This window comes from Oncorhynchus clarkii, chromosome 1 (genome assembly GCF_045791955.1).
Source record: "Oncorhynchus clarkii lewisi isolate Uvic-CL-2024 chromosome 1, UVic_Ocla_1.0, whole genome shotgun sequence".
NCBI classification, from domain to species: Eukaryota; Metazoa; Chordata; class Actinopteri; order Salmoniformes; family Salmonidae; genus Oncorhynchus; species Oncorhynchus clarkii.
The window spans coordinates 2,061,468-2,087,809 of record NC_092147.1 but is presented as its reverse complement, the minus strand read 5'-3'; the positions used below and the strand labels follow the sequence as shown (position 1 = coordinate 2,087,809).

The window sequence follows — 26,342 nt, the reverse complement described above, 5'->3', positions numbered from 1 at the left end:
AGTGGCCTAATGAAAACATTAAAACGTAGGCCTGAGGCCTCCCGAGTGGAGCAGTGGCCTAATGAAAACATTAAAACGTAGGCCTGAGGCCTCCCGAGTGGAGCAGTGGCCTAATGAAAACATTGTAGGCCTGAGGCCTCCCGAGTGGAGCAGTGGCCTAATGAAAACATTAAAACGTAGGCCTGAGGCCTCCCGAGTGGAGCAGTGGCCTAATGAAAACATTAAAACGTAGGCCTGAGGCCTCCCGAGTGGAGCAGTGGCTTAATGAAAACATTAAAACGTAGGCCTGAGGCCTCCCGAGTGGAGCAGTGGCCTAATGAAAACATTAAAACGTAGGCCTGAGGCCTCCCGAGTGGAGCAGTGGCCTAATGAAAACATTAAAACGTAGGCCTGAGGCCTCCCGAGTGGAGCAGTGGCCTAATGAAAACATTAAAATGTAATGTAGGCCTGAGGCCTCCCGAGTGGAGCAGTGGCCTAATGAAAACATTAAAACGTAGGCCTGAGGCCTCCCGAGTGGAGCAGTGGCCTAATGAAAACATTAAAATGTAGGCCTGAGGCCTCCCGAGTGGAGCAGTGGCCTAATGAAAACATTAAAACGTAGGCCTGAGGCCTCCCGAGTGGAGCAGTGGCCTAATGAAAACATTAAAACGTAGGCCTGAGGCCTCCCGAGTGGAGCAGTGGCCTAATGAAAACATTAAAACGTAGGCCTGAGGCCTCCCGAGTGGAGCAGTGGCCTAATGAAAACATTAAAATGTAGGCCTGAGGCCTCCCGAGTGGAGCAGTGGCCTAATGAAAACATTAAAACGTAGGCCTGAGGCCTCCCGAGTGGAGCAGTGGCCTAATGAAAACATTAAAATGTAGGCCTGAGGCCTCCCGATTGGAGCAGTGGCCTAATGAAAACATTAAAATGTAGGCCTGAGGCCTCCCGAGTGGAGCAGTGGCTTAATGAAAACATTAAAATGTAGGCCTGAGGCCTCCCGAGTGGAGCAGTGGCCTAATGAAAACATTAAAACGTAGGCCTGAGGCCTCCCGAGTGGAGCAGTGGCCTAATGAAAACATTAAAATGTAGGCCTGAGGCCTCCCGAGTGGAGCAGTGGCCTAATGAAAACATTAAAACGTAGGCCTGAGGCCTCCCGAGTGGAGCAGTGGCCTAATGAAAACATTAAAACGTAGGCCTGAGGCCTCCCGAGTGGAGCAGTGGCCTAATGAAAACATTAAAACGTAGGCCTGAGGCCTCCCGAGTGGAGCAGTGGCCTAATGAAAACATTAAAACGTAATGTAGGCCTGAGGCCTCCCGAGTGGAGCAGTGGCCTAATGAAAACATTAAAACGTAGGCCTGAGGCCTCCCGAGTGGAGCAGTGGCCTAATGAAAACATTAAAATGTAGGCCTGAGGCCTCCCGAGTGGAGCAGTGGCCTAATGAAAACATTAAAACGTAGGCCTGAGGCCTCCCGAGTGGAGCAGTGGCCTAATGAAAATATTAAAATGTAGGCCTGAGGCCTCCCAAGTGGAGCAGTGGCCTAATGAAAACATTAAAACGTAGGCCTGAGGCCTCCCGAGTGGAGCAGTGGCCTAATGAAAACATTAAAATGTAGGCCTGAGGCCTCCCGAGTGGAGCAGTGGCCTAATGAAAACATTAAAACGTAGGCCTGAGGCCTCCCGAGTGGAGCAGTGGCCTAATGAAAACATTAAAATGTAGGCCTGAGGCCTCCCGATTGGAGCAGTGGCCTAATGAAAACATTAAAATGTAGGCCTGAGGCCTCCCGAGTGGAGCAGTGGCTTAATGAAAACATTAAAATGTAGGCCTGAGGCCTCCCGAGTGGAGCAGTGGCCTAATGAAAACATTAAAACGTAGGCCTGAGGCCTCCCGAGTGGAGCAGTGGCCTAATGAAAACATTAAAATGTAGGCCTGAGGCCTCCCGAGTGGAGCAGTGGCCTAATGAAAACATTAAAACGTAGGCCTGAGGCCTCCCGAGTGGAGCAGTGGCCTAATGAAAACATTAAAACGTAGGCCTGAGGCCTCCCGAGTGGAGCAGTGGCCTAATGAAAACATTAAAACGTAGGCCTGAGGCCTCCCGAGTGGAGCAGTGGCCTAATGAAAACATTAAAACGTAATGTAGGCCTGAGGCCTCCCGAGTGGAGCAGTGGCCTAATGAAAACATTAAAACGTAGGCCTGAGGCCTCCCGAGTGGAGCTGTGGCCTAATGAAAACATTAAAACGTAGGCCTGAGGCCTCCCGAGTGGAGCAGTGGCCTAATGAAAACATTAAAATGTAGGCCTGAGGCCTCCCAAGTGGAGCAGTGGCCTAATGAAAACATTAAAACGTAACGTAGGCCTGAGGCCTCCCGAGTGGAGCAGTGGCCTAATGAAAACATTAAAACGTAATGTAGGCCTGAGGCCTCCCGAGTGGAGCAGTGGCCTAATGAAAACATTAAAACGTAATGTAGCCCTGAGGCCTCCCGAGTGGAGCAGTGGCCTAATGAAAACATTAAAACGTAACGTAGGCCTGAGGCCTCCCGAGTGGAGCAGTGGCCTAATGAAAACATTAAAACGTAGGCCTGAGGCCTCCCGAGTGGAGCAGTGGCCTAATGAAAACATTAAAACGTAGGCCTGAGGCCTCCCGAGTGGAGCAGTGGCCTAATGAAAACATTAAAACGTAATGTAGGCCTGAGGCCTCCCGAGTGGAGCAGTGGCCTAATGAAAACATTAAAACGTAGGCCTGAGGCCTCCCGAGTGGAGCAGTGGCCTAATGAAAACATTAAAACGTAGGCCTGAGGCCTCCCGAGTGGAGCTGTGGCCTAATGAAAACATTAAAACGTAGGCCTGAGGCCTCCCGAGTGTAGCAGTGGCCTAATGAAAACATTAAAACGTAGGCCTGAGGCCTCCCGAGTGGAGCAGTGGCCTAATGAAAATATTAAAATGTAGGCCTGAGGCCTCCCAAGTGGAGCAGTGGCCTAATGAAAACATTAAAACGTAGGCCTGAGGCCTCCCGAGTGGAGCAGTGGCCTAATGAAAACATTAAAACGTAGGCCTGAGGCCTCCCGAGTGGAGCAGTGGCTTAATGAAAACATTAAAACGTAGGCCTGAGGCCTCCCGAGTGGAGCAGTGGCCTAATGAAAACATTAAAACGTAATGTAGGCCTGAGGCCTCCCGAGTAGAGCAGTGGCCTAATGAAAACATTAAAACGTAGGCCTGAGGCCTCCCGAGTGGAGCAGTGGCTTAATGAAAACATTAAAACGTAGGCCTGAGGCCTCCCGAGTGGAGCAGTGGCCTAATGAAAACATTAAAATGTAGGCCTGAGGCCTCCCGAGTGGAGCAGTGGCCTAATGAAAACATTAAAACGTAACGTAGGCCTGAGGCCTCCCGAGTGGAGCAGTGGCCTAATGAAAACATTAAAACGTAATGTAGGCCTGAGGCCTCCCGAGTGGAGCAGTGGCCTAATGAAAACATTAAAACGTAATGTAGGCCTGAGGCCTCCCAAGTGGAGCAGTGGCTTAATGAAAACGTTAAAACGTAATGTAGGCCTGAGGCCTCCCGAGTGGAGCAGTGGCATAATGAAAACATTAAAACGTAACGTAGGCCTGAGGCCTCCCGAGTGGAGCAGTGGCCTAATGAAAACATTAAAACGTAACGTAGGCCTGAGGCCTCCCGAGTGGAGCAGTGGCCTAATGAAAACATTAAAACGTAGGCCTGAGGCATCCGAGTGGAGCAGTGGCATAATGAAAACATTAAAACGTAACGTAGGCCTGAGGCCTCCCGAGTGGAGCAGTGGCCTAATGAAAACATTAAAACGTAATGTAGGCCTGAGGCCTCCCAAGTGGAGCAGTGGCTTAATGAAAACATTAAAACGTAACGTAGGCCTGAGGCCTCCCGAGTGGAGCAGTGGCCTAATGAAAACATTAAAACGTAACGTAGGCCTGAGGACTCCCGAGTGGAGCAGTGGCCTAATGAAAACATTAAAACATAGGCCTGAGGCCTCCCGAGTGGAGCAGTGGCCTAATGAAAACATTAAAACGTAGGCCTGAGGCCTCCCGAGTGGAGCAGTGGCCTAATGAAAACATTAAAACGTAACGTAGGCCTGAGGCCTCCCGAGTGGAGCAGTGGCCTAATGAAAACATTAAAACGTAGGCCTGAGGCATCCGAGTGGAGCAGTGGCATAATGAAAACATTAAAACGTAACGTAGGCCTGAGGCCTCCCGAGTGGAGCAGTGGCCTAATGAAAACATTAAAACGTAATGTAGGCCTGAGGCCTCCCAAGTGGAGCAGTGGCTTAATGAAAACATTAAAACGTAACGTAGGCCTGAGGCCTCCCGAGTGGAGCAGTGGCCTAATGAAAACATTAAAACGTAACGTAGGCCTGAGGACTCCCGAGTGGAGCAGTGGCCTAATGAAAACATTAAAACATAGGCCTGAGGCCTCCCGAGTGGAGCAGTGGCCTAATGAAAACATTAAAATGTAGGCCTGAGGCCTCCCGAGTGGAGCAGTGGCCTAATGGAAACATTAAAACGTAGGCCTGAGGCCTCCGAGTGGAGCAGTGGCCTAATGAAAACATTAAAAAGTAGGCCTGAGGCCTCCCAAGTGGAGCAGTGGCCTAATGAAAACATTAAAACGTAACGTAGGCCTGAGGCCTCCCGAGTGGAGCAGTGGCCTAATGAAAACTTTAAAACGTAACGTAGGCCTGAGGCCTCCCGAGTGGAGCAGTGGCCTAATGGAAACATTAAAACGTAGGCCTGAGGCCTCCGAGTGGAGCAGTGGCCTAATGAAAACATTAAAACGTAGGCCTGAGGCCTCCCAAGTCGAGCAGTGGCCTAATGAAAACATTAAAACGTAACGTAGGCCTGAGGCCTCCCGAGTGGAGCAGTGGCCTAACGAAAACATTAAAACGTAACGTAGGACTGAGGCCTCCCGAGTGGAGCAGTGGCTTAATGAAAACATTAAAACGTAACGTAGGCCTGAGGCCTCCCGAGTGGAGCAGTGGCTTAATGAAAACATTAAAACGTAGGCCTGAGGCCTCCCAAGTGGAGCAGTGGCCTAATGAAAACATTCAAACGTAGGCCTGAGGCCTCCCGAGTGGAGCAGTGGCCTAATGAAAACATTAAAACGTAGGCCTGAGGCCTCCCGAGTGGAGCAGTGGCCTAATGAAAACATTAAAACGTAACGTAGGCCTGAGGCCTCCCGAGTGGAGCAGTGGCCTAATGAAAACATTAAAACGTAGGCCTGAGGCCTCCCGAGTGGAGCACTGGCCTAATGAAAACATTAAAATGTAATGTAGGCCTGAGGCCTCCCGAGTGGAGCAGTGGCCTAATGAAAACATTAAAACGTAGGCCTGAGGCCTCCCGAGTGGAGCAGTGGCCTAATGAAAACATTAAAATGTAATGTAGGCCTGAGGCCTACCGAGTGGAGCAGTGGCCTAATGAAAACATTAAAACGTAGGCCTGAGGCCTCCGAGTGGAGCAGTGGCCTAATGAAAACATTAAAACGTAGGCCTGAGGCCTCCGGAGTGGAGCAGTGGCTTAATGGAAGTATTAAAACGTAATGTAGGCCTGAGGCCTCCCGAGTGGAGCAGTGGCTTAATGAAAACATTAAAACATAACGTAGGCCTGAGGCCTCCCGAGTGGAGCAGTGGCTTAATGAAAACATTAAAACATAACGTAGGCCTTAGGCCTCCCGAGTGGAGCAGTGGCTTAATGAAAACATTAAAACATAGGCCTGAGGTCTCCCGAGTGGAGCAGTGGCCTAATGAAAACATTAAAACGTAGGCCTGAGGCCTCCCGAGTGGAGCAGTGGCCTAATGAAAACATTAAAACGTAACGTAGGCCTGAGGCCTCCCGAGTGGAGCAGTGGCCTAATGAAAACATTAAAACGTAACGTAGGCCTGAGGCCTCCCGAGTGGAGCAGTGGCCTAATGAAAACATTAAAACGTAGGCCTGAGGCCTCCCGAGTGGAGCAGTGGCCTAATGAAAACATTAAAATGTAGGCCTGAGGCCTCCCGAGTGGAGCAGTGGCCTAATGGAAACATTAAAACGTAGGCCTGAGGCCTCCGAGTGGAGCAGTGGCCTAATGGAAACATTAAAAAGTAGGCCTGAGGCCTCCCAAGTGGAGCAGTGGCCTAATGAAAACATTAAAACGTAACGTAGGCCTGAGGCCTCCCGAGTGGAGCAGTGGCCTAATGAAAACTTTAAAACGTAACGTAGGCCTGAGGCCTCCCGAGTGGAGCAGTGGCTTAATGAAAACATTAAAACGTAACGTAGGCCTGAGGCCTCCCGAGTGGAGCAGTGGCCTAATGAAAACATTAAAACGTAGGCCTGAGGCCTCCCGAGTGGAGCAGTGGCCTAATGGAAACATTAAAACGTAGGCCTGAGGCCTCCGAGTGGAGCAGTGGCCTAATGAAAACATTAAAACATAATGTAGGCCTGAGGCCTCCGAGTGGAGCAGTGGCCTAATGAAAACATTAAAACGTAGGCCTGAGGCCTCCCGAGTGGAGCAGTGGCCTAATGAAAACATTAAAACGTAACGTAGGCCTGAGGCCTCCCGAGTGGAGCAGTGGCCTAATGAAAACATTAAAACGTAACGTAGGCCTGAGGCCTCCCGAGTGGAGCAGTGGCCTAATGAAAACATTAAAACGTAGGCCTGAGGCCTCCCGAGTGGAGCAGTGGCCTAATGAAAACATTAAAACGTAGGCCTGAGGCCTCCCGAGTGGAGCAGTGGCCTAATGAAAACATTAAAATGTAATGTAGGCCTGAGGCCTATCGAGTGGAGCAGTGGCCTAATGAAAACATTAAAACGTAGGCCTGAGGCCTCCGAGTGGAGCAGTGGCCTAATGAAAACATTAAAACGTAGGCCTGAGGCCTCCGGAGTGGAGCAGTGGCCTCATGAATACATTAAAACGTAATGTAGGCCTGAGGCCTCCCGAGTGGAGCAGTGGCTTAATGAAAACATTAAAACGTAATGTAGGCCTGAGGCCTCCCAAGTGGAGCAGTGGCTTAATGAAAACATTAAAACATAACGTAGGCCTGAGGCCTCCCGAGTGGAGCAGTGGCCTAATGAAAACATTAAAACGTAGGCCTGAGGCCTCCCGAGTGGAGCAGTGGCCTAATGAAAACTTTAAAACGTAACGTAGGCCTGAGGCCTCCCAAGTGGAGCAGTGGCCTAATGAAAACATTAAAACGTAGGCCTGAGGCCTCCTGAGTGGAGCAGTGGCCTAATGAAAACATTAAAACGTAGGCCTGAGGCCTCCCGAGTGGAGCAGTGGCCTAATGAAAACATTAAAACGTAACGTAGGCCTGAGGCCTCCCGAGTGGAGCACTGGCCTAATGAAAACATTAAAACGTAGGCCTGAGGCCTCCCGAGTGGAGCAGTGGCCTAATGAAAACATTAAAACGTAGGCCTGAGGCCTCCCGAGTGGAGCAGTGGCCTAATGAAAACATTAAAACGTAGGCCTGAGGCCTCCGAGTGGAGCAGTGGCCTAATGGAAACATTAAAACGTAGGCCTGAGGCCTCCGAGTGGAGCAGTGGCCTAATGAAAACATTAAAACGTAATGTAGGCCTGAGGCCTCCGAGTGGAGCAGTGGCCTAATGAAAACATTAAAACGTAGGCCTGAGGCCTCCCGAGTGAAGCAGTGGCCTAATGAAAACATTAAAATGTAGGCCTGAGGCCTCCCGAGTGGAGCAGTGGCCTAATGAAAACATTAAAACGTAGGCCTGAGGCCTCCCAAGTGGAGCAGTGGCCTAATGAAAACATTAAAACGCAGGCCTGAGGCTTCCCAAGTGGAGCAGTGGCCTAATGAAAACATTAAAACGTAATGTAGGCCTGAGGCCTCCTGAGTGGAGCAGTGGCCTAATGAAAACATTAAAACGTAGGCCTGAGGCCTCCCGAGTGGAGCAGTGGCCTAATGAAAACATTAAAACGTAGGCCTGAGGCCTCCCGAGTGGAGCAGTGGCCTAATGAAAACATTAAAACGTAACGTAGGCCTGAGGCCTCCCGAGTGGAGCAGTGGCCTAATGAAAACATTAAAACGTAACGTAGGCCTGAGGCCTCCCGAGTGGAGCAATGGCCTAATGAAAACATTAAAACATAACGTAGGCCTGAGGCCTCCCAAGTGGAGCAGTGGCTTAATGAAAACATTAAAACGTAACGTAGGCCTGAGGCCTCCCAAGTGGAGCAGTGGCCTAATGAAAACATTAAAACGTAACGTAGGCCTGAGGCCTCCCGAGTGGAGCAGTGGCCTAATGAAAACATTAAAACGTAGGCCTGAGGCCTCCCGAGTGGAGCAGTGGCCTAATGAAAACATTAAAACGTAGGCCTTTTTTTGTGTTGCTAATGTATGATGGGGGTCCCTGGTTTTCCTGTGAGGGGGTCCCTGGGCATAAGAGTTTGACGACCCCCTGGTCTAAATCATAATCATATTGCTGGACATGTTTCTTTTTCTGACTGGTTTATTATCAGGCTACTACCATTTATCCAATCAACCGTCAACTATGTACTATTTATCCAATCAACAGCCAACCATGAACCATTTATCCATTCAACAGCCAACCATGAACCAGCAGTCCCTACCGTGCCCACCACTCCACCCTGGACTTGAATATCCCCCTCTACAAGGCAGCAGTCCCTACCTGGCCCACCACTCCACCCTGGACTTGAATATCCCATGTAGGACGTCCCCCTCACACAGGAGCAACAGAACGAACACCCCGTCCCGACCGTATTGATGGGGTTCTGAGTGATGGTTTACCACAGCTGTGGTATGTGTGTGGCAATGGCGGAATAACATTAAAACTCGTTAACTATGATCGATGGTGCTGGTTGTCTTTGCTCGCTGTAACTAACAAAGTTATACAGGAGTTACAGGAGTGGAAATCGTGTTTTTTCTGTGAATGTTGGAGTTGATGTGCAATGGATGTAATTAAGCCCCCAGAGGTTTTGAGCCTGGATGTAATCAAGCCCCCAGAGGTTTTAAGCCTGGATGTAATCAATCCCCCAGAGGCTTTGAGCCTGGATGTAATCAAGCCCCCAATGGCTTTGAGCCTGGATGTAATCAAGCCCCCAGAGGCTTTGAGCCTGGATGTAATCAAGCCCCCAGAGGCTTTGAGCCTGGATGTAATCAAGCCCCCAATGGCTTTGAGCCTGGATGTTGTTATCAAGCCCCCAGAGGCTTTGAGCCTGGATGTTGTTATCAAGCCCCCAGAGGCTTTGAGCCTGGATGTTGTTATCAAGCCCCCAGAGGCTTTGAGCCTGGATGTTGTTATCAAGCCCCCAATGGCTTTGAGCCTGGATGTTGTTATCAAGCCCCCAGAGGCTTTGAGCCTGGATGTTGTTATCAAGCCCCCAGAGGCTTTGAGCTTGGATGTTGTTATCAAGCCCCCAGAGGCTTTGAGCCTGGATGTTGTTATCAAGCCCCCAGAGGTTTTGAGCCTGGATGTTGTTATCAAGCCCCCAGAGGCTTTGAGCCTGGATGTTGTTATCAAGCCCCCAGAGGCTTTGAGCCTGGATGTTGTTATCAAGCCCCCAGAGGATTTGAGCCTGGATGTTGTTATCAAGCCCCCAATGGCTTTGAGCCTGGATGTTGTTATCAAGCCCCCAGAGGCTTTGAGCCTGGATGTTGTTATCAAGCCCCCAATGGCTTTGAGCCTGGATGTTGTTATCAAGCCCCCAGAGGCTTTGAGCCTGGATGTTGTTATCAAGCCCCCAGAGGCTTTCAGCCTGGATGTTGTTATCAAGCCCCCAGAGGCTTTGAGCCTGGATGTTGTTATCAAGCCCCCAGAGGTTTTGAGCCTGGATGTTGTTATCAAGCCCCCAGAGGCTTTGAGCCTGGATGTTGTTATCAAGCCCCCAGAGGCTTTGAGCCTGGATGTTGTTATCAAGCCCCCAGAGGATTTGAGCCTGGATGTTGTTATCAAGCCCCCAATGGCTTTGAGCCTGGATGTTGTTATCAAGCCCCCAGAGGCTTTGAGCCTGGATGTTGTTATCAAGCCCCCAATGGCTTTGAGCCTGGATGTTGTTATCAAGCCCCCAGAGGCTTTGAGCCTGGATGTTGTTATCAAGCCCCCAATGGCTTTGAGCCTGGATGTTGTTATCAAGCCCCCAGAGGCTTTGAGCCTGGATGTTGTTATCAAGCCCCCAGAGGTTTTGAGCCTGGATGTTGTTATCAAGCCCCCAGAGGTTTTGAGCCTGGATGTTGTTATCAAGCCCCCAGAGGTTTTATGTACAGGAGGACTTTGGTCAGGCCGTCATCGTAAAAAAATATTTGTTCTTAACTGAATTACCTTGTTAAATAAAGGTAAAAACTTTTTTTTAAACAACCTTCATGAACACAACCAAATTATTATTTTAGCAATAGCATATGAAATGAATTAATTACACTGTTAGAATATTGCAGTCAGAGTGACTGCCTTTGAGGCCCAGTGGTCCTAGTGTTAAGGGTGGGGGATCTGTGGAGGCCCAGCGGTCCTAGTGTTAAGGGTGGGGGTCCGTGGAGGCCCAGCGGTCCTAGTGTTAAGGGTGGGGGATCTGTGGAGGCCCAGCGGTCCTAGTGTTAAGGGTGGGGGTCCGTGGAGGCCCAGTGGTCCTAGTGTTAAGGGTGGGGGGTCTGTGGAGGCCCAGCTGTCCTAGTGTTAATTGTGGGGGGTCCGTGGAGGCCCAGCGGTCCTAGTGTTAAGGGTGGGGGATCTGTGGAGGCCCAGCGGTCCTAGTGTTAAGGGTGGGGGTCCATGGAGGCCCAGTGGTCCTAGTGTTAAGGGTGGGGTGTCCTTTGAGGCCCAGTGGTACTAGTGTTAAGGGTGGGGGGTCTGTGGAGGCCCAGCGGTCCTAGTGTTAAGGGTGGGGGGTCCGTGGAGGCCCAGCGGTCCTAGTGTTAAGGGTGGGGGGTCCTTTGAGGCCCAGCGGTCCTAGTGTTAAGGGTGGGGGGTCTGTGGAGGCCCAGCGGTCCTAGTGTTAAGGGTGGGGGGTCCTTTGAGGCCCAGCGGCCTCCTAGTGTTAAGGGTGGGGGGTCCGTAGAGGACCAGCGGTCCTAGTGTTAAGGGTGGGGGGTCTGTGGAGGCCCAGCGGTCCTAGTGTTAAGGGTGGGGGGTCCGTGGAGGCCCAGCGGTCCTAGTGTTAAGGGTAAGGGGGGTCCGTGGAGGCCCAGCGGTCCTAGTGTTAAGGGTGGGGGGTCCGTGGAGGCCCAGCGGTCCTAGTGTTAAGGGTGGGGGGTCCTTTGAGGCCCAGCGGCCTCCTAGTGTTAAGGGTGGGGGGTCCGTGGAGGACCAGCTGTCCTAGTGTTAAGGGTGGGGGGTCTGTGGAGGCCCAGCGGTCCTAGTGTTAAGGGTGGGGGGTCCGTGGAGGCCCAGCGGTCCTAGTGTTAAGGGTAAGGGGGGTCCGTGGAGGCCCAGCGGTCCTAGTGTTAAGGGTGGGGGGTCCGTGGAGGCCCAGCGGTCCTAGTGTTAAGGGTGGGGGGTCCGTGGAGGCCCAGCGGTCCTAGTGTTAAGGGTAACAACTTTACCTAATAGATGCAGGTTAATCTCCAGTCTCAGAGCAGACTGAAACAGCAGCTCTTCTCTTCCCTGTATGGCCGTCTCTGCCTCCAGATGATGTCGCAACCAGACAGCATACTCCTCCTTAGTCATAACCTGCCACAGACAGACACAGACAAACAGACAGACAGAGACACAGACAGACAGAGACACAGACAGACAGACAGAGACACAGACAGACAGAGACACAGGCAGACAGAGACACAGGCAGACAGAGACACAGACAGACAGAGACACAGACAGACAGAGACAAAGACAGACAGAGACACAGACAGACAGAGACACAGACAGACAGAGACAGACACAAAAAAACAGACAGAGAGACACAGACAAACATACATACACAGAGACACAGACAGACAGAGACACAGACAGACAGAGACAGACACAAAAAAACTAGTCGATTATTAGAGTAGATTATTTTTTATATTTATTTATCAGGGAGTCATACTGAGACCAAGGTGTATTTTACATAAATGACAGAAAACACACACATCAAAATATAGAAACCAAATGCAAGCAGCAAGAAAAACACGGTCATAGAAAAACACACATTCATCAGTAATAAAGTCCTCAAAATCAGCTTTCTGAATTGACCTAGAGGCATCAGAACATTCCATTTAAGAATATTTTGAAGATTGTTCCACAACTAAGGTGCAGGAAAACTACAAGCTGATTTACCAGGAATTTCCAGAGTTAGCCAGCCCTGAGACCTGGGTTGGTAACTTGTATGTCTATAGTTTAGTAATGATGTTAGTTACAGTGGGACTTTTACAAAAAGGGCTTTATAAATGAAAACATAGCAACGTATCAACCTAGGTGACATCACAGAGGACCAACCAACTGTCTGATAGAGAATGTGGTGATTACATCACAGAGGGTCAACCAACTGTCTGATAGAGAATGTGGTGATGACATCACAGAGGACCAAACAACTGTCTGATAGAGAATGTGGTGATGACATCACAGAGGGCCAACCAACTGTCTGATAGAGAATGTGGTGATGACATCACAGAAGGCCAACCAACTGTCTGATAGAGAATGTGGTGATGACATCACAGAGGGCCAACCAACTGTCTGATAGAGAATGTGGTGATGACATCACAGAGGGCCAACCAACTGTCTGATAGAGAATGTGGTGATGACATCACAGAGAACCAACCAACTGTCTGATAGAGAATGTGGTGATGACATATAATCATCAGGTTAGGAGGAGTACATGGGCCTCCTTCCAGACCCTGGGGATAGTACCAGATATAATCATCAGGTTAGGAGGAGTACATGGGCCTCCTTCAAGACCCTGGGGATAGTACCAGATATAATCATCAGGTTAGGAGGAGTACATGGGCCTACTTCCAGACCCTGGGGATAGTACCAGATATAATCATCGGGTTAGGAGGAGTACATGGGCCTCCTTCCAGACCCTGGGGATAGTACCAGATATAATCATCAGGTTAGGAGGAGTACATGGGCCTCCTTCCATACCCTGGGGATAGTACCAGGTATAATCATCAGGTTAGGAGGACTACATTGGCCTCCTTCCAGACCCTGGGGATAGTACCAGATATGATCATCAGGTTAGGAGGAGTACATGGGCCTCCTTCCAGACCCTGGGGATAGTACCAGGTATAATCATCAGGTTAGGAGGAGTACATGGGCCTCCTTCCAGACCCTGGGGATAGTTCCAGGTATAATCATCAGGTTGGGAGGAGTACATGGGCCTCCTTCCAGACCCTGGGGATAGTACCAGGTATAATCATCAGGTTAGGGGGAGTACATGGACCTCCTTCCAGACCTTGGGGATAGTACCAGGTATAATCATCAGGTTAGGAGGAGTACATGGGCCTCCTTCCAGACCCTGGGGATAGTACCAGGTATAATCATCAGGTTAGGAGGAGTACATGGGCCTCCTTCCAGACCCTGGGGATAGTACCAGGTATAATCATTGGGTTAGGAGGAGTACATGTACCTCCTTCCAGACCCTGGGGATAGTACCAGGTATAATCATCAGGTTAGGAGGAGTACATGGGCCTCCTTCCAGACCCTGGGGATAGTACCAGGTATAATCATTGGGTTAGGAGTACATGGACCTCCTTCCAGACCCTGGGGATAGTACCAGGTATAATCATCAGGTTAGGAGGAGTACATGGGCCTCCTTCCAGACCCTGGGGATAGTACCAGGTATAATCATTGGGTTAGGAGGAGTACATGGACCTCCTTCCAGACCCTGGGGATAGTACCAGATATAATCATCAGGTTAGGAGGAGTACATGGGCCTCCTTCCAGACCCTGGGGATAGTACCAGGTATAATCATCAGGTTAGGAGGAGTACATGGGCCTCCTTCCAGACCCTGGGGATAGTACCAGGTATAATCATCAGGTTAGGTGGAGTACATGGGCCTCCTTCCAGACCCTGGGGATAGTTCCAAGTATAATCATCAGGTTAGGAGGAGTACATGGGCCTCCTTCCAGACCCTGGGGATAGTACCAGGTACAATCATCAGGTTAGGAGGAGTACATGGGCCTCCTTCAAGACCTTGGGGATAGTACCAGATATAATCATCAGGTTAGGTAGAGTACATGGGCCTCCTTCCAGACCCTGGGGATAGTACCAGGTATAATCATCAGGTTAGGAGGAGTACATGGGCCTCCTTCCATACCCTGAGGATAGTACCAGGTATAATCATCAGGTTAGGAGGAGTACATGGGCCTCCTTCCAGACCTTGGGGATAGTACCAAGTATAATCATCAGGTTAGGAGGAGTACATGGGCCTGCAGCAGAAATTAATCAAGCATATCAGCCCGAGTGGATTAATTGTTTATGTCAATCTTAAGCAAGGCATCTAGCACATCACAGACAGGAAATTGTTGAAATCTAAAAAAAAGATTCACTAAAATGTTGACGGGTTAACTATCGAGTCAGCTGGAGGCTGGCCGAGGGAAGAGCAGTCGATTGACTGTCCAGGGTCAATTAAACTACTGTTTCTCTCAAGCATGTCGTGATAAAATTATGATTAAAAGGTTCACTTATCCCATTCTTCTCAGTTATGTTGCCAGAGTCAGACAGAACTTGCTTAGGCAGGGGATGTGTAAGCTTGGACGCATTCAATTGACTTACTAGGGTCAATTAAAACCAACGTTTCTGTCAAAGGAAAAGCCGAGATGAAATGATTAAAAGCATCACTTATCCCATTTTTCTTCGTTAAGATACCAGAGGCGAGAGGGTACATCTGTTTCTCAATTGTCTGAATGCTTTCCAGTCCACTACAGAATGTTTTCCAGTCCACTACTGAATGTTTTCCAGTCCACTACTGAATGTTTTCCAGTCCACTACTGAATGTTCTCCAGTCCACTACTGAATGTTTTCCAGTCCACTACTGAATGTTTTCCAGTCCACTACTGAATGTTTTCCAGTCCACTACTGAATGTTTTCCAGTCCACTACACTACTGAATGTTTTCCAGTCCACTACACTACAGAATGTTTTCCAGTCCACTACTGAATGTTTTCCAGTCCACTACTGAATGTTTTCCAGTCCACTACTGAATGTTTTCCAGTCCACTAAACTACTGAATGTTTTCCAGTCCACTACTGAATGTTTTCCAGTCCACTACACTACAGAATGTTTTCCAGTCCACTACAGAATGTTTTCCAGTCCACTACATAATGTTGTCCAGTCCACTACACTACAGAATGTTTTCCAGTCCACTACAGAATGTTTTCCAGTCCACTACACTACAGAATGTTTTCCAGTCCACTACTGAATGTTTTCCAGTCCACTACAGAATGTTGTCCAGTCCACTACACTACTGAATGTTTTCCAGTCCACTACAGAATGTTGTCCAGTCCACTACACTACTGAATGTTTTCCAGTCCACTACTGAATGTTTTCCAGTCCACTACTGAATGTTGTCCAGTCCACTACACTACTGAATGTTTTCCAGTCCACTACACTACTGAATGTTTTCCAGTCCACTACTGAATGTTTTCCAGTCCACTACACTACAGAATGTTTTCAAGTCCACTACACTACTGAATGTTTTCCAGTCCACTATACTACAGAATGTTTTCCAGTCCACTACAGAATGTTTTCCAGTCCACTACAGAATGTTTTCCAGTCCACTACTGAATGTTTTCCAGTCCACTACTGAATGTTTTCCAGTCCACTACAGAATGTTTTCCAGTCCACTACACTACAGAATGTTTTCCAGTCCACTACTGAATGTTTTCCAGTCCACTACACTACTGAATGTTTTCCAGTCCACTACTGAATGTTTTCTAGTCCACTACTGAATGTTTTCCAGTCCACTACTGAATGTTTTCCAGTCCACTACAGAATGTTTTCCAGTCCACTACTGAATGTTTTCCAGTCCACTACACTACTGAATGTTTTCCAGTCCACTACTGAATGTTTTCCAGTCCACTACACTACTGAATGTTTTCCAGTCCACTACTGAATGTTTTCCAGTCCACTACAGAATGTTGTCCAGTCCACTACACTACTGAATGTTTTCCAGTCCACTACAGAATGTTTTCCAGTCCACTACACTACTGAATGTTTTCCAGTCCACTACTGAATGTTTTCCAGTCCACTACACTACAGAATGTTTTCCAGTCCACTACACTACTGAATGTTTTCCAGTCCACTACACTACAGAATGTTTTCCAGTCCACTACACTACAGAATGTTTTCCAGTCCACTACACTACAGAATGTTTTCCAGTCCACTACACTACAGAATGTTTTCCAGTCCACTACAGAATGTTTTCCAGTCCACTACTGAATGTTTTCCAGTCCACTACTGAATGTTTTCCAGTCCACTACTGAATGTTTTCCAGTCCACTACTGAATGTTTTCCAGTCCACTACTGAATGTTTTCCAGTCCACTACTGAATGTTTTCCAGTCCACTACTGAATGTTTTCCAGTCCACTACTGAATGTTTTCCAGTCCACTACTGAATGTTTTCCAGTCCACTACTGAATGTTTTCCAGTCCACTACAGAATGTTGTCCAGTCCACTACTGAATGTTGTCCAGTCCACTACTGAATGTTTTCCAGTCCACTACAGAATGTTGTCCAGTCCACTACTGAATGTTTTCCAGTCCACTACTGAATGTTTTCCAGTCCACTACTGAATGTTTTCCAGTCCACTACTGAATGTTTTCCAGTCCACTACAGAATGTTGTCCAGTCCACTACTGAATGTTTTCCAGTCCACTACTGAATGTTTTCCAGTCCACTACTGAATGTTTTCCAGTCCACTACTGAATGTTTTCCAGTCCACTACAGAATGTTTTCCAGTCCACTACTGAATGTTTTCCAGTCCACTACTGAATGTTTTCCAGTCCACTACTGAATGTTTTCCAGTCCACTACTGAATGTTTTCCAGTCCACTACACTACTGAATGTTTTCCAGTCCACTACTGAATGTTTTCCAGTCCACTACTGAATGTTTTCCAGTCCACTACACTACTGAATGTTTTCCAGTCCACTACTGAATGTTTTCCAGTCCACTACAGAATGTTTTCCAGTCCACTACAGAATGTTTTCCAGTCCACTACAAGACGTTAGGATAGTCAGTTCTCCTTGCTCTAGGCCCAGGCCCTGATTTCTCATGTGTTTGAGTTTAATGATGGAAATAGTTTAAAAATAAAAGTCCTATTAGTTGTTGAAGATGTATTGTTGTATTGCTGAAGCTGTGTTACCTTTTTTGCGATGCAGAGAGTACGAAGACCATCAGCAGCATAGAGGTTCAGGTAATTCTGGGTCTTGTATAGGATCTTTCTTTGGCGTTTCCCTTTGGAATCATCTGAAAAGTGAAAGATGAATGAATTAAACAAATGGAAGTTTGCATTAACATCAACTCCCTTTAATGTATCTGGCAGGAAAGTTACTTCACACATCATCACCAAACATTTAGGAAACTTCTAAAGTGCTATTCAGTAACAGTTTCCTCTATAACGTCACCACAACCAGTCCACATGCTGCTTCTGACTCAGCTCTGAGAGTCGGGTTTCAACTGAGACTATTCATTTCGCTGTAATTAGAGTCATTCCCTCCCTGTTCAATCGAGGCTCTGGCATCCAGAAGTTTCAGTGGTATGACAACATTTCTTCTTGTCCATTTGGTCAAGTCAAAATATGATAGCTTTGCTACAATGAACCTATTGTCGACTTAGCTTGGTCCCATATCTGTTTGTGCTGTCTATAGTGCTTTCTGTAAGTAAGTAAATATAAAAGTAGCCAGCCAGGGAGTTCTGGGATGTGGGAGTCCGGGGGGGACATGCCCCTGAAATAGTTTGTGCAGAACGACCTCCTCTGGTACATTCTAACGCCTTGATTTCATCTGAAATACACAGCTAAATGATTGAACACTTTAACGACTTTATCAGATTGGTAAAATGAGTAAGAAGACAATTTAAATAAGTGAAAAGGTACGAATTCAGTGTGTTAGTTGTTTTGGATATTGTCTTGGCGATTATGATCAGGACTACTTTCTGAGTTAAAGAACATTAAAAGCTATTTTTAACATTAAATCTCAAGATTAAATTCATATTTACAGTGTTACTGCAAGGAATTAATTACCAAGTATGACATTAGCATTTATAACATTAAATCGGTTTTCTTTTATAATATTTTGGACCAGAATGAGGCTCTCTCTCTACTACCTTATTGTTCCTGCAGTGAGGATTCAAAATCTTCATCGAATGTTTCCATATTTATCTGCAGATAATAGTCAAAAACTCTGTCTGGAGGCCTCACGGGAGGCTCACGGGAGCCTCATGGGAGGCTGCCAACTTCACCTTGTTCTGATTTAATGATCCAATGGTTTTTTTCAGCACTGACCAAATTTCAGGTCTGCTGAGCAGAAACGTGAACGTTCTCTGCAACTTCCGGCGCGAGGCAGTTAAAACTAACAGTGGCCAACTAGGCTTCTGTGGTTATCTGATCATAATGTAGACCTATAAGAGTGGCTTACCATCATACCACCTTCACATGGAAATAGCTATTCTATGAAACAGCCAATAGTTATTCTATGAAACAGCCAATAGTTATTTTATGAAACAGCCAATAGTTATTCTATGAAACAGCCAATAGCTATTCTACAGTAGCAGCCAATGTGTGCTGTTCAATGTAAGCCTACATTCCATGACTTGACATTAAAATGTTTTGCTAATTGTCCTTCAGGCAAGTAGTGACTGAATTTTAGTTTTTTTGTAAGATTTTATTTTTTATTTTCAAACAGAAAACGTAGTGTCAGAAAACGTAGTATTCACGTTCAGAGAGTATTCACATTCAGAGACTATTCACATTCAGAGAGTATTCACATTCAGAGAGTATTCACGTTCAGAGTGTATTCACGTTCAGAGTGTATTCACGTTCAGAGTGTATTCACGTTCAGAGTGTATTCACGTTCAGAGTATTCACGTTCAGAGAGTATTCACACTCAGAGAGTATTCACATTCAGAGAGTATTCACGTTCAGAGAGTATTCACGTTCAGAGTGTATTCATGTTCAGAGTATTCACATTCAGGGAGTATTCACGTTCAGAGAGTATTCACGTTCAGAGTGTATTCACGTTCAGAGTATTCACCTTCAGAGAGTATTCACCTTCAGAGAGTATTCACGTTCAGAGTATTCACGTTCAGAGTATTCACGTTCAGAGTGTATTCACCTTCAGAGAGTATTCACCTTCAGAGAGTATTCACCTTCAGAGAGTATTCACCTTCAGAGAGTATTCACCTTCAGAGAGTATTCACCTTCAGAGAGTATTCACGTTCAGAGAGTATTCACCTTCAGAGAGTATTCACGTTCAGAGAGTATTCACGCCACATTGTTGTGTTACTGCCTGAATTTAAAATGTATTCAATTGAGATGTGTCACTGACCCCCCCACACACACACAGTACCTTATAAAGCCAAAGTGGAATTATATTTGTCAAAATTTTTACAAATTAATAAAACATTTAAAGCTGAAATATCTTGAGTCAAAAAGTATTCAACCCCGTTGTTATGTCAAGCCTAAATAACTTCAGGAGTAAAAATGTGCTTAACGAGTCACATAATAAGTTGCATGGACTCACTCTGTGCAATAATGCTGTTTAACATGATTTTTCAATGACTACCTCATCTCTGTACCCCAGTCAGGCAGTGAATTTCAAACACAGATTCAACCAAAGACCAGGGAGGTTTTCCAATGCCTCAAAGAAGGGCACCGATTGGTAGGTGGGTGAAAAAAAGTAAGGCTCCTATGCTGTGAGGCAGTATAGGCCTCTCCAACCCAGCTCCTCTTTAAATGTTCAAGACCTCCTTTCGGTAATTTAATTCTAGCAGGAAACATCTCTTCAAAGCTGCAATATGTCACTTGTTGGCCGACCCGACCAAATGCACGTAGAAATGTGAGTTGTAGATCTGTCATTCTCATTGACAGCAAGTCTAAGAAGATGTGGATCTGTTCTGAGTGTTCTATGCTTGCCGTTCTTAAGTTTCATCTTTGCGTCTTTTCCTTTGGGTTTTGTACACCAGCTTCAAACAGATGAAAATACTATATTATTGGTTATTGAAAATGATTATTCACAGCTGTTTAGATTGTACAATGAAATTCTCTACAGTATACTTGCTTGTGTTGTTACATAAACTGAAATTAGGCAAACTATTAGAACTTTAGCAACCAGGAAATGACCTATTTCTCCATAGTGCATTTTTAAATGTTCAAGAACATTAAGCTTTTTGTTTTTTTTGGGCCAACATGGAGCCTGTGCACATTCCATGTAATACGTTGGATTTTGTTTGGTCTTTACTTGTATAGAATATAAATTAACTTTGTCTGTTCCGTCCATCATTGAAGAACCAGATAAAAAAAAACCTTTAGCATACATGACATATGAGGGTGGTTGACATTACATTGATTGGGAGACTCATAGTATGAATGCATAGGTATTGTATACATTATATATATATAATATATACAGTGCCTTGCGAAAGTATTCGGCCCCCTTGAACTTTGCGACCTTTTGCCACATTTCAGGCTTCAAACATAAAGATATAAAACTGTATTTTTTTGTGAAGAATCAACAACAAGTGGGACACAATAATGAAGTGGAACGACATTTATTGGATATTTCAAACTTTTTTAACAAATCAAAAACTGAAAAATTGGGCGTGCAAAATTATTCAGCCCCTTTACTTTCAGTGCAGCAAAGTCTCTCCAGAAGTTCGGTGAGGATCTCTGAATGATCCAATGTTGACCTAAATGACTAATGATGATAAATACAATCCACCTGTGTGTAATCAAGTCTCCGTATAAATGCACCTGCACTGTGATAGTCTCAGAGGTCCGTTAAAATCGCAGAGAGCATCATGAAGAACAAGGAACACACCAGGCAGGTCCGAGATACTGTTGTGAAGAAGTTTAAAGCCGGATTTGGATACAAAAATATTTCCCAAGCTTTAAACATCCCAAGGAGCACTGTGCAAGCGATAATATTGAAATGGAAGGAGTATCAGACCACTGCAAATCTACCAAGACCTGGCCGTCCCTCTAAACTTTCAGCTCATACAAGGAGAAGACTGATCAGAGATGCAGCCAAGAGGCCCATGATCACTCTGGATGAACTGCAGAGATCTACAGCTGAGGTGGGAGACTCTGTCCATAGGACAACAATCAGTCGTATATTGCACAAATCTGGCCTTTATGGAAGAGTGGCAAGAAGAAAGCCATTTCTTAAAGATATCCATAAAAAGTGTCGTTTAAAGTTTGCCACAAACCACCTGAGAGACACACCAAACATGTGGAAGAAGGTGCTCTGGTCAGATGAAACCAAAATTGAACTTTTTGGCAACAATGCAAAACGTTATGTTTGGCGTAAAAGCAACACAGCTGAACACACCATCCCCACTGTCAAACATGGTGGTGGCAGCATCATGGTTTTGGCCTGCTTTTCTTCAGCAGGGACAGGGAAGATGGTTAAAATTGATGGGAAGATGGATGGAGCCAAATACAGGACCATTCTGGAAGAAAACCTGATGGAGTCTGCAAAAGACCTGAGACTGGGACGGAGATTTGTCTTCCAACAAGACAATGATCCAAAACATAAAGCAAAATCTACAATGGAATGGTTCAAAAATAAACATATCCAGGTGTTAGAATGGCCAAGTCAAAGTCCAGACCTGAATCCAATCGAGAATCTGTGGAAAGAACTGAAAACTGCTGTTCACAAATGCTCTCCATCCAACCTCACTGAGCTTGAGCTGTTTTGCAAGGAGGAATGGGAAAAAATTCCAGTCTCTCGATGTGCAAAACTGATAGAGACATACCCCAAGCGACTTACAGCTGTAATCGCAGCAAAAGGTGGCGCTGCAAAGTATTAACTTAAGGGGGCTGAATAATTTTGCACGCCCAATTTTTCAGTTTTTGATTTGTTAAAAAAGTTTAAAATATCCAATAAATGTCGTTCCACTTCATGATTGTGTCCCACTTGTTGTTGATTCTTCACAAAAAAAATACAGTTTTATATCTTTATGTTTGAAGCCTGAAATGTGGCAAAAGGTCACAAAGTTCAAGGGGGCCGAATACTTTCGCAAGGCACTGTTTGTTTTGTTTTGTATGGCCTCTGCTTATTGGCTGCTTATTCAAGCCAGACAGTTTTTACTGGGGGGGGGGGGGGGGCTCAGTAGCTCAGTCTTGGTCTCTACTTACTGTTGAGAGTTATATTGAAATAAATGACACAAGGTGGAATTTCTAAATTTGGTTATGTATCAACAGTCCCTTAATAAGCCCATGTCAGCCACAAAGGTTTAGATTGGTAAGTCAGTCTAATGGCCAGCTATCTAAACATAGTAGTTTAGCATGGTCAAACGAATGATCCCATTGACCATTAGTTATATACTGAACAAAAAACAAAAAATATAGAAACGCAAGTGGCTGAGGCACAGACTATTCAGAGCTGGGCTGGGAGCTGAGGCACAGGGTAGACCCATTCAGAGCTGGGCTGAGATGGGCCTATTCAGTGCTCTGAGGGGCTGAGCTGGGTTCAGAACTGGGGAGCCTATTCAGAGCTGGGTTTGGAGCCTATTCAGAGCTGGGTTGGGGGCCTATTCAGAGCTGGGCTGAGGGGCCAATTCAGAGCTGGGTTTGGAGCCTATTCAGAGCTGGGTTGGGGGCCTATTCAGAGCTGGGCTGAGGGGCCTAAGAGGTGATGGGGCGAGGGCTGAGAGGCCTATTCAGAGCTGGATTAGGGGCTGAGGAACAGGGTTCAGAGCTGGGTTGGGGGCTGAGGCACAGGGTTCAGAGCTGGGCTGGGGGGCCTATTCAGAGCTGGGCTGGGGGCTGAGGGTCCTATTCAGAGCTGGGTTGGGGGCTGGGGGGCCTATTCAGAGCTGGGCTGGGTGCTGGGGGGGCCTATTCAGAGCTGAGTTGGGGGGTCAGAGCGGGGCTGGGTTCAGAGGGGCTGGGGGGGGCACCTATTCAGAGCTGGGCTGGGCTGGGTCAGAGCTGGGCTGGGGACCTATTCAGAGCTGGACTGGGGGTTGAGGGGCCTATTCAGAGCTGGGCTGAGGGGCCTATTCAGAGCTGGGCTGGGGGCTGAGGGGCCTATTCAGAGCTGGGCTGGGGGCTGAGGGGCCTATTCAGAGCTGGGCTGAGGGACCTATTCAGAGCTGGGCTGGGGGCTGCACAGGTTGGCCTATTCAGAGCTGGGCTGGGGGCTGGGGGGCCTATTCAGAGCTGGGTTGGGGGCTGAGGCACAGGGTTGGCCTATTCAGAGCTGGGTTGGGGGCTGAGGCACAGGGTTGGCCTATTCAGAGCTGGGTTGGGGGCTGAGGCACAGGGTTGGCCTATTCAGAGCTGGGTTGGGGGATCAGTAAAAATCCTTGGACCGAGATGGCATATGAATGTGAAGCATCTCGTTGGCATTTCCAGTCACCCCCAAATATGGTGATGTGAGGAAGCCAAGTGGCTGGCCATTGGGAAAGATGGATTTTGGCCGACATTCTGCAAATGTTCTCATCTATCAAACATTTAATCTCAACACAGTTCTCTCTTACCAAATCTTGAATCGGTTACGACCAGAGTGAACTAAGTTTTGTAGAGTGCAAGGGGCAAATTGAGTTATTGCACACGGGCACTTCGGGGGAGTACGCATTCCCTAACGGAAATATGTGAATACGTGCCATAACGAGCCAATAGGATCTCGCCAGCTCCTCTCTGCCCACCTCCTGGTTTATTCTGCTCCCATTGGAAACAACAGGCTGTAGTTCATCTTGGGTTAGATATAAAAAAAATATTTGACACTATTCAGAGAAACTGGGCTAGGGGTGAGATTGAGAACTCTGTCCCCAAAGACTTGCCTCACTCTATAAACTAAACTACAAAATGGTCCCACACATCCTGAATTTTCACTTAGTAAAAAGCCTGTGAGATTGGCTACAGAGGACCGTTCAAATAATGGACGTTCAGTACTCTCTAACACCTAGGTTGTGTCCCAAATGGCAACCCCTTATGGGCCCTGGTCAAAAGTAAAGAACTATTTAGGGAATAGGGTGCCATTTGGTACTGGAAAAATCAATATCATCGTTCACAAATTAATCCAGGATTGTTTCAGAGTAACTGAGTAAAGATGCCAGAATAAAAAAGCACCACTTTCTCTTGATTTACGGGGGTTACCAAGGTCCTTTATTCAAGGTGATACAATGATAACTTTCTACTACAGTTCAACCTGCCTTCATTAATGAAGAGCATTCACACAGGTCCAATACTGAATACATTATTGCAGGGTAAGGACAAAGTTTTTGATTCATCACAGAAACCCTGTTGCATTTACTGGCAGGGTCACACTGAATGGGGTACCATGTCTTAAAAAGCCTGTCACAACTGCTCACAGAATACTGACTTGCTAAGCAATCATGGACAGGTGTCTAGTGACGGTGTGTACACAGAATTAGTGAAAAAGTGCCTCTGTAGCTCTTTGCGATCCTGGCTGACTAACAACGTGTGTGTGTGTGTGTGTGTGTGTGTGTGTGTGTGTGTGTGTAGACCTTCGCCCTTAAGGATTTTTAGACCTACTCTACTATATATTTCCCTCCTACAACAGCCAGGAATAAACCTGTTGGGCCTCATTCTCTATATCGGGAATAAACCTGTTGGGCCTCATTCTCTATATCAGGAATAAACCTGTTGGGCCTCATTCTCTATATCAGGAATAAACCTGCTGGGCCTCATCCCCTATATCAGGAATAAACCTGCTGGGCCTCATCCCCTATATCAGAAATAAACCTGCTGGGCCTCATTCCATATATCGGGAATAAACCTGCTGGGCCTCATCCCCTATATCAGGAATAAACCTGCTGGGCCTCATCCCCTATATCAGAAATAAACCTACTGGGCCTCATTCCCTATATCAGGAAGGAACCAGACGGGCCTCATCCCCTATATCTGCAAGGAACCAGGCGGGCCTCATCCCCTATATCTGGAAGGAACCAGGAGGGCCTCATCCCCTATATCTGGAAGGAACCAGGCGGGCCTCATCCCCTATATCAGGAATAAACCTGCTGGGCCTCATCCCCTATATCAGGAATAAACCTGTTGGTTCATTGAATATCCCTTTGAGCATGGTGAAGTTATTAATTACACTTTGGATGGTGTATCAATAAACCCAGTCAGTACAAAAATACAGGTGTCCTTCCTAACTCAGTTGCCGGAGAGGAAGGAAACTGCTCAGGGATTTCACCATTTGGCCAATGGTGACTTTTAAAACGGTCACAGAGTTTAATGGTTGTGATAAGAGAAAACTGAGGATGGATCAACAACATTGTAGTTACTCCACAATACTCCACTCTGTCAATAACCTAATTGACAGAGTGAAAAGTAGTAAGCCTGTACAGAATAAAAATATTCCAAAACATGCATCCTGTTTGCAACAAGGCACTAAAGTAATAATGCAAAATACAGTTGAAGTCGGAAGTTTACATACATCTTAGCCAAATACATTTGAACTCAGTTTTTCACAATTCCTGACATTTAATCCTAGCAAAAATGTTCTGTCTTAGGTCCGTTAAGATCACCACTTTATTTTAAGAATGTGAAAGGTCAGAATAATAGTAGAAAGAATGATTTATTTAGTCTTTTATTTCTTTCATCACATTCCCAGTGGGTCAGAAGTTTACATACACTCAAGTAGCATTGACTTTAAATTGTTTAACTTGGGTCAAACATGTCGGGTAGCCTTCCACAAGCTTCCCACAATAAGTTGGGTGAATTTTGGCCCATTCCTCCTGACAGCACTGGTGTAACTGAGTCAGGTTTGTAGGCCTCCTTCTGCCCACAAATGTTCAATAGGATGGAGGTCAGGGATATGTGATGGCCACTCCAATACCTTGACTTTTTTGTCCTTTAGCCATTTTGCCACAACTTTGGAAGTATGCTTGGGGTCAGTGTCCATTTGGAAGACCCATTTGCAACCAAGCTTTAACTTCTTGACTGATGTCTTGAGATGTTGCTTCAATATATCCACATAACTTTCCTTCCTCAAGATGCCATCTATTTTGTGAAGTGTAACAGTCCCTGCTGCAGTAGAGGACCCCCACAACATGATGCTGCCACCCTCGTGCTTCAAGGTTGGGATGGTGTTCTTCAGCTTGCAAGCCTCTCCCTTTTTCCTCCAAACATAACGATGGTCATTATGGCCAAACAGTTCTATTTTTGTTTCATCTGACCAGAGGGCAATTCTCCAAAAAGTATGATCTTTGTCCCCATGTGCAGTTTGCAAACCGTAGTCTGGCTTTTTTATGGCGGTTTTGGAGCAGTGGCTTCCTTGCTGTGCAGCCTTTCAGGTTATGT

General features: G+C 46.6%; 1 protein-coding gene across 1 annotated transcript in view; it reads right to left on the bottom strand.

Annotated features, from left to right (window-relative positions):
• The window catches only part of LOC139413964 (ATPase phospholipid transporting 10A), a 148,036-nt gene that overhangs the window by 48,636 nt on the left and 73,058 nt on the right, over window positions 1-26,342 (bottom strand). The window contains exons 11-12 of the mRNA XM_071161883.1: window positions 17,214-17,317; window positions 11,480-11,606 (exon numbers count right to left, since the gene is read on the bottom strand). Coding sequence (XP_071017984.1) covers window positions 11,480-11,606; window positions 17,214-17,317 — 231 coding nt within the window. The remainder of the gene's footprint in view (window positions 1-11,479; window positions 11,607-17,213; window positions 17,318-26,342) is intronic.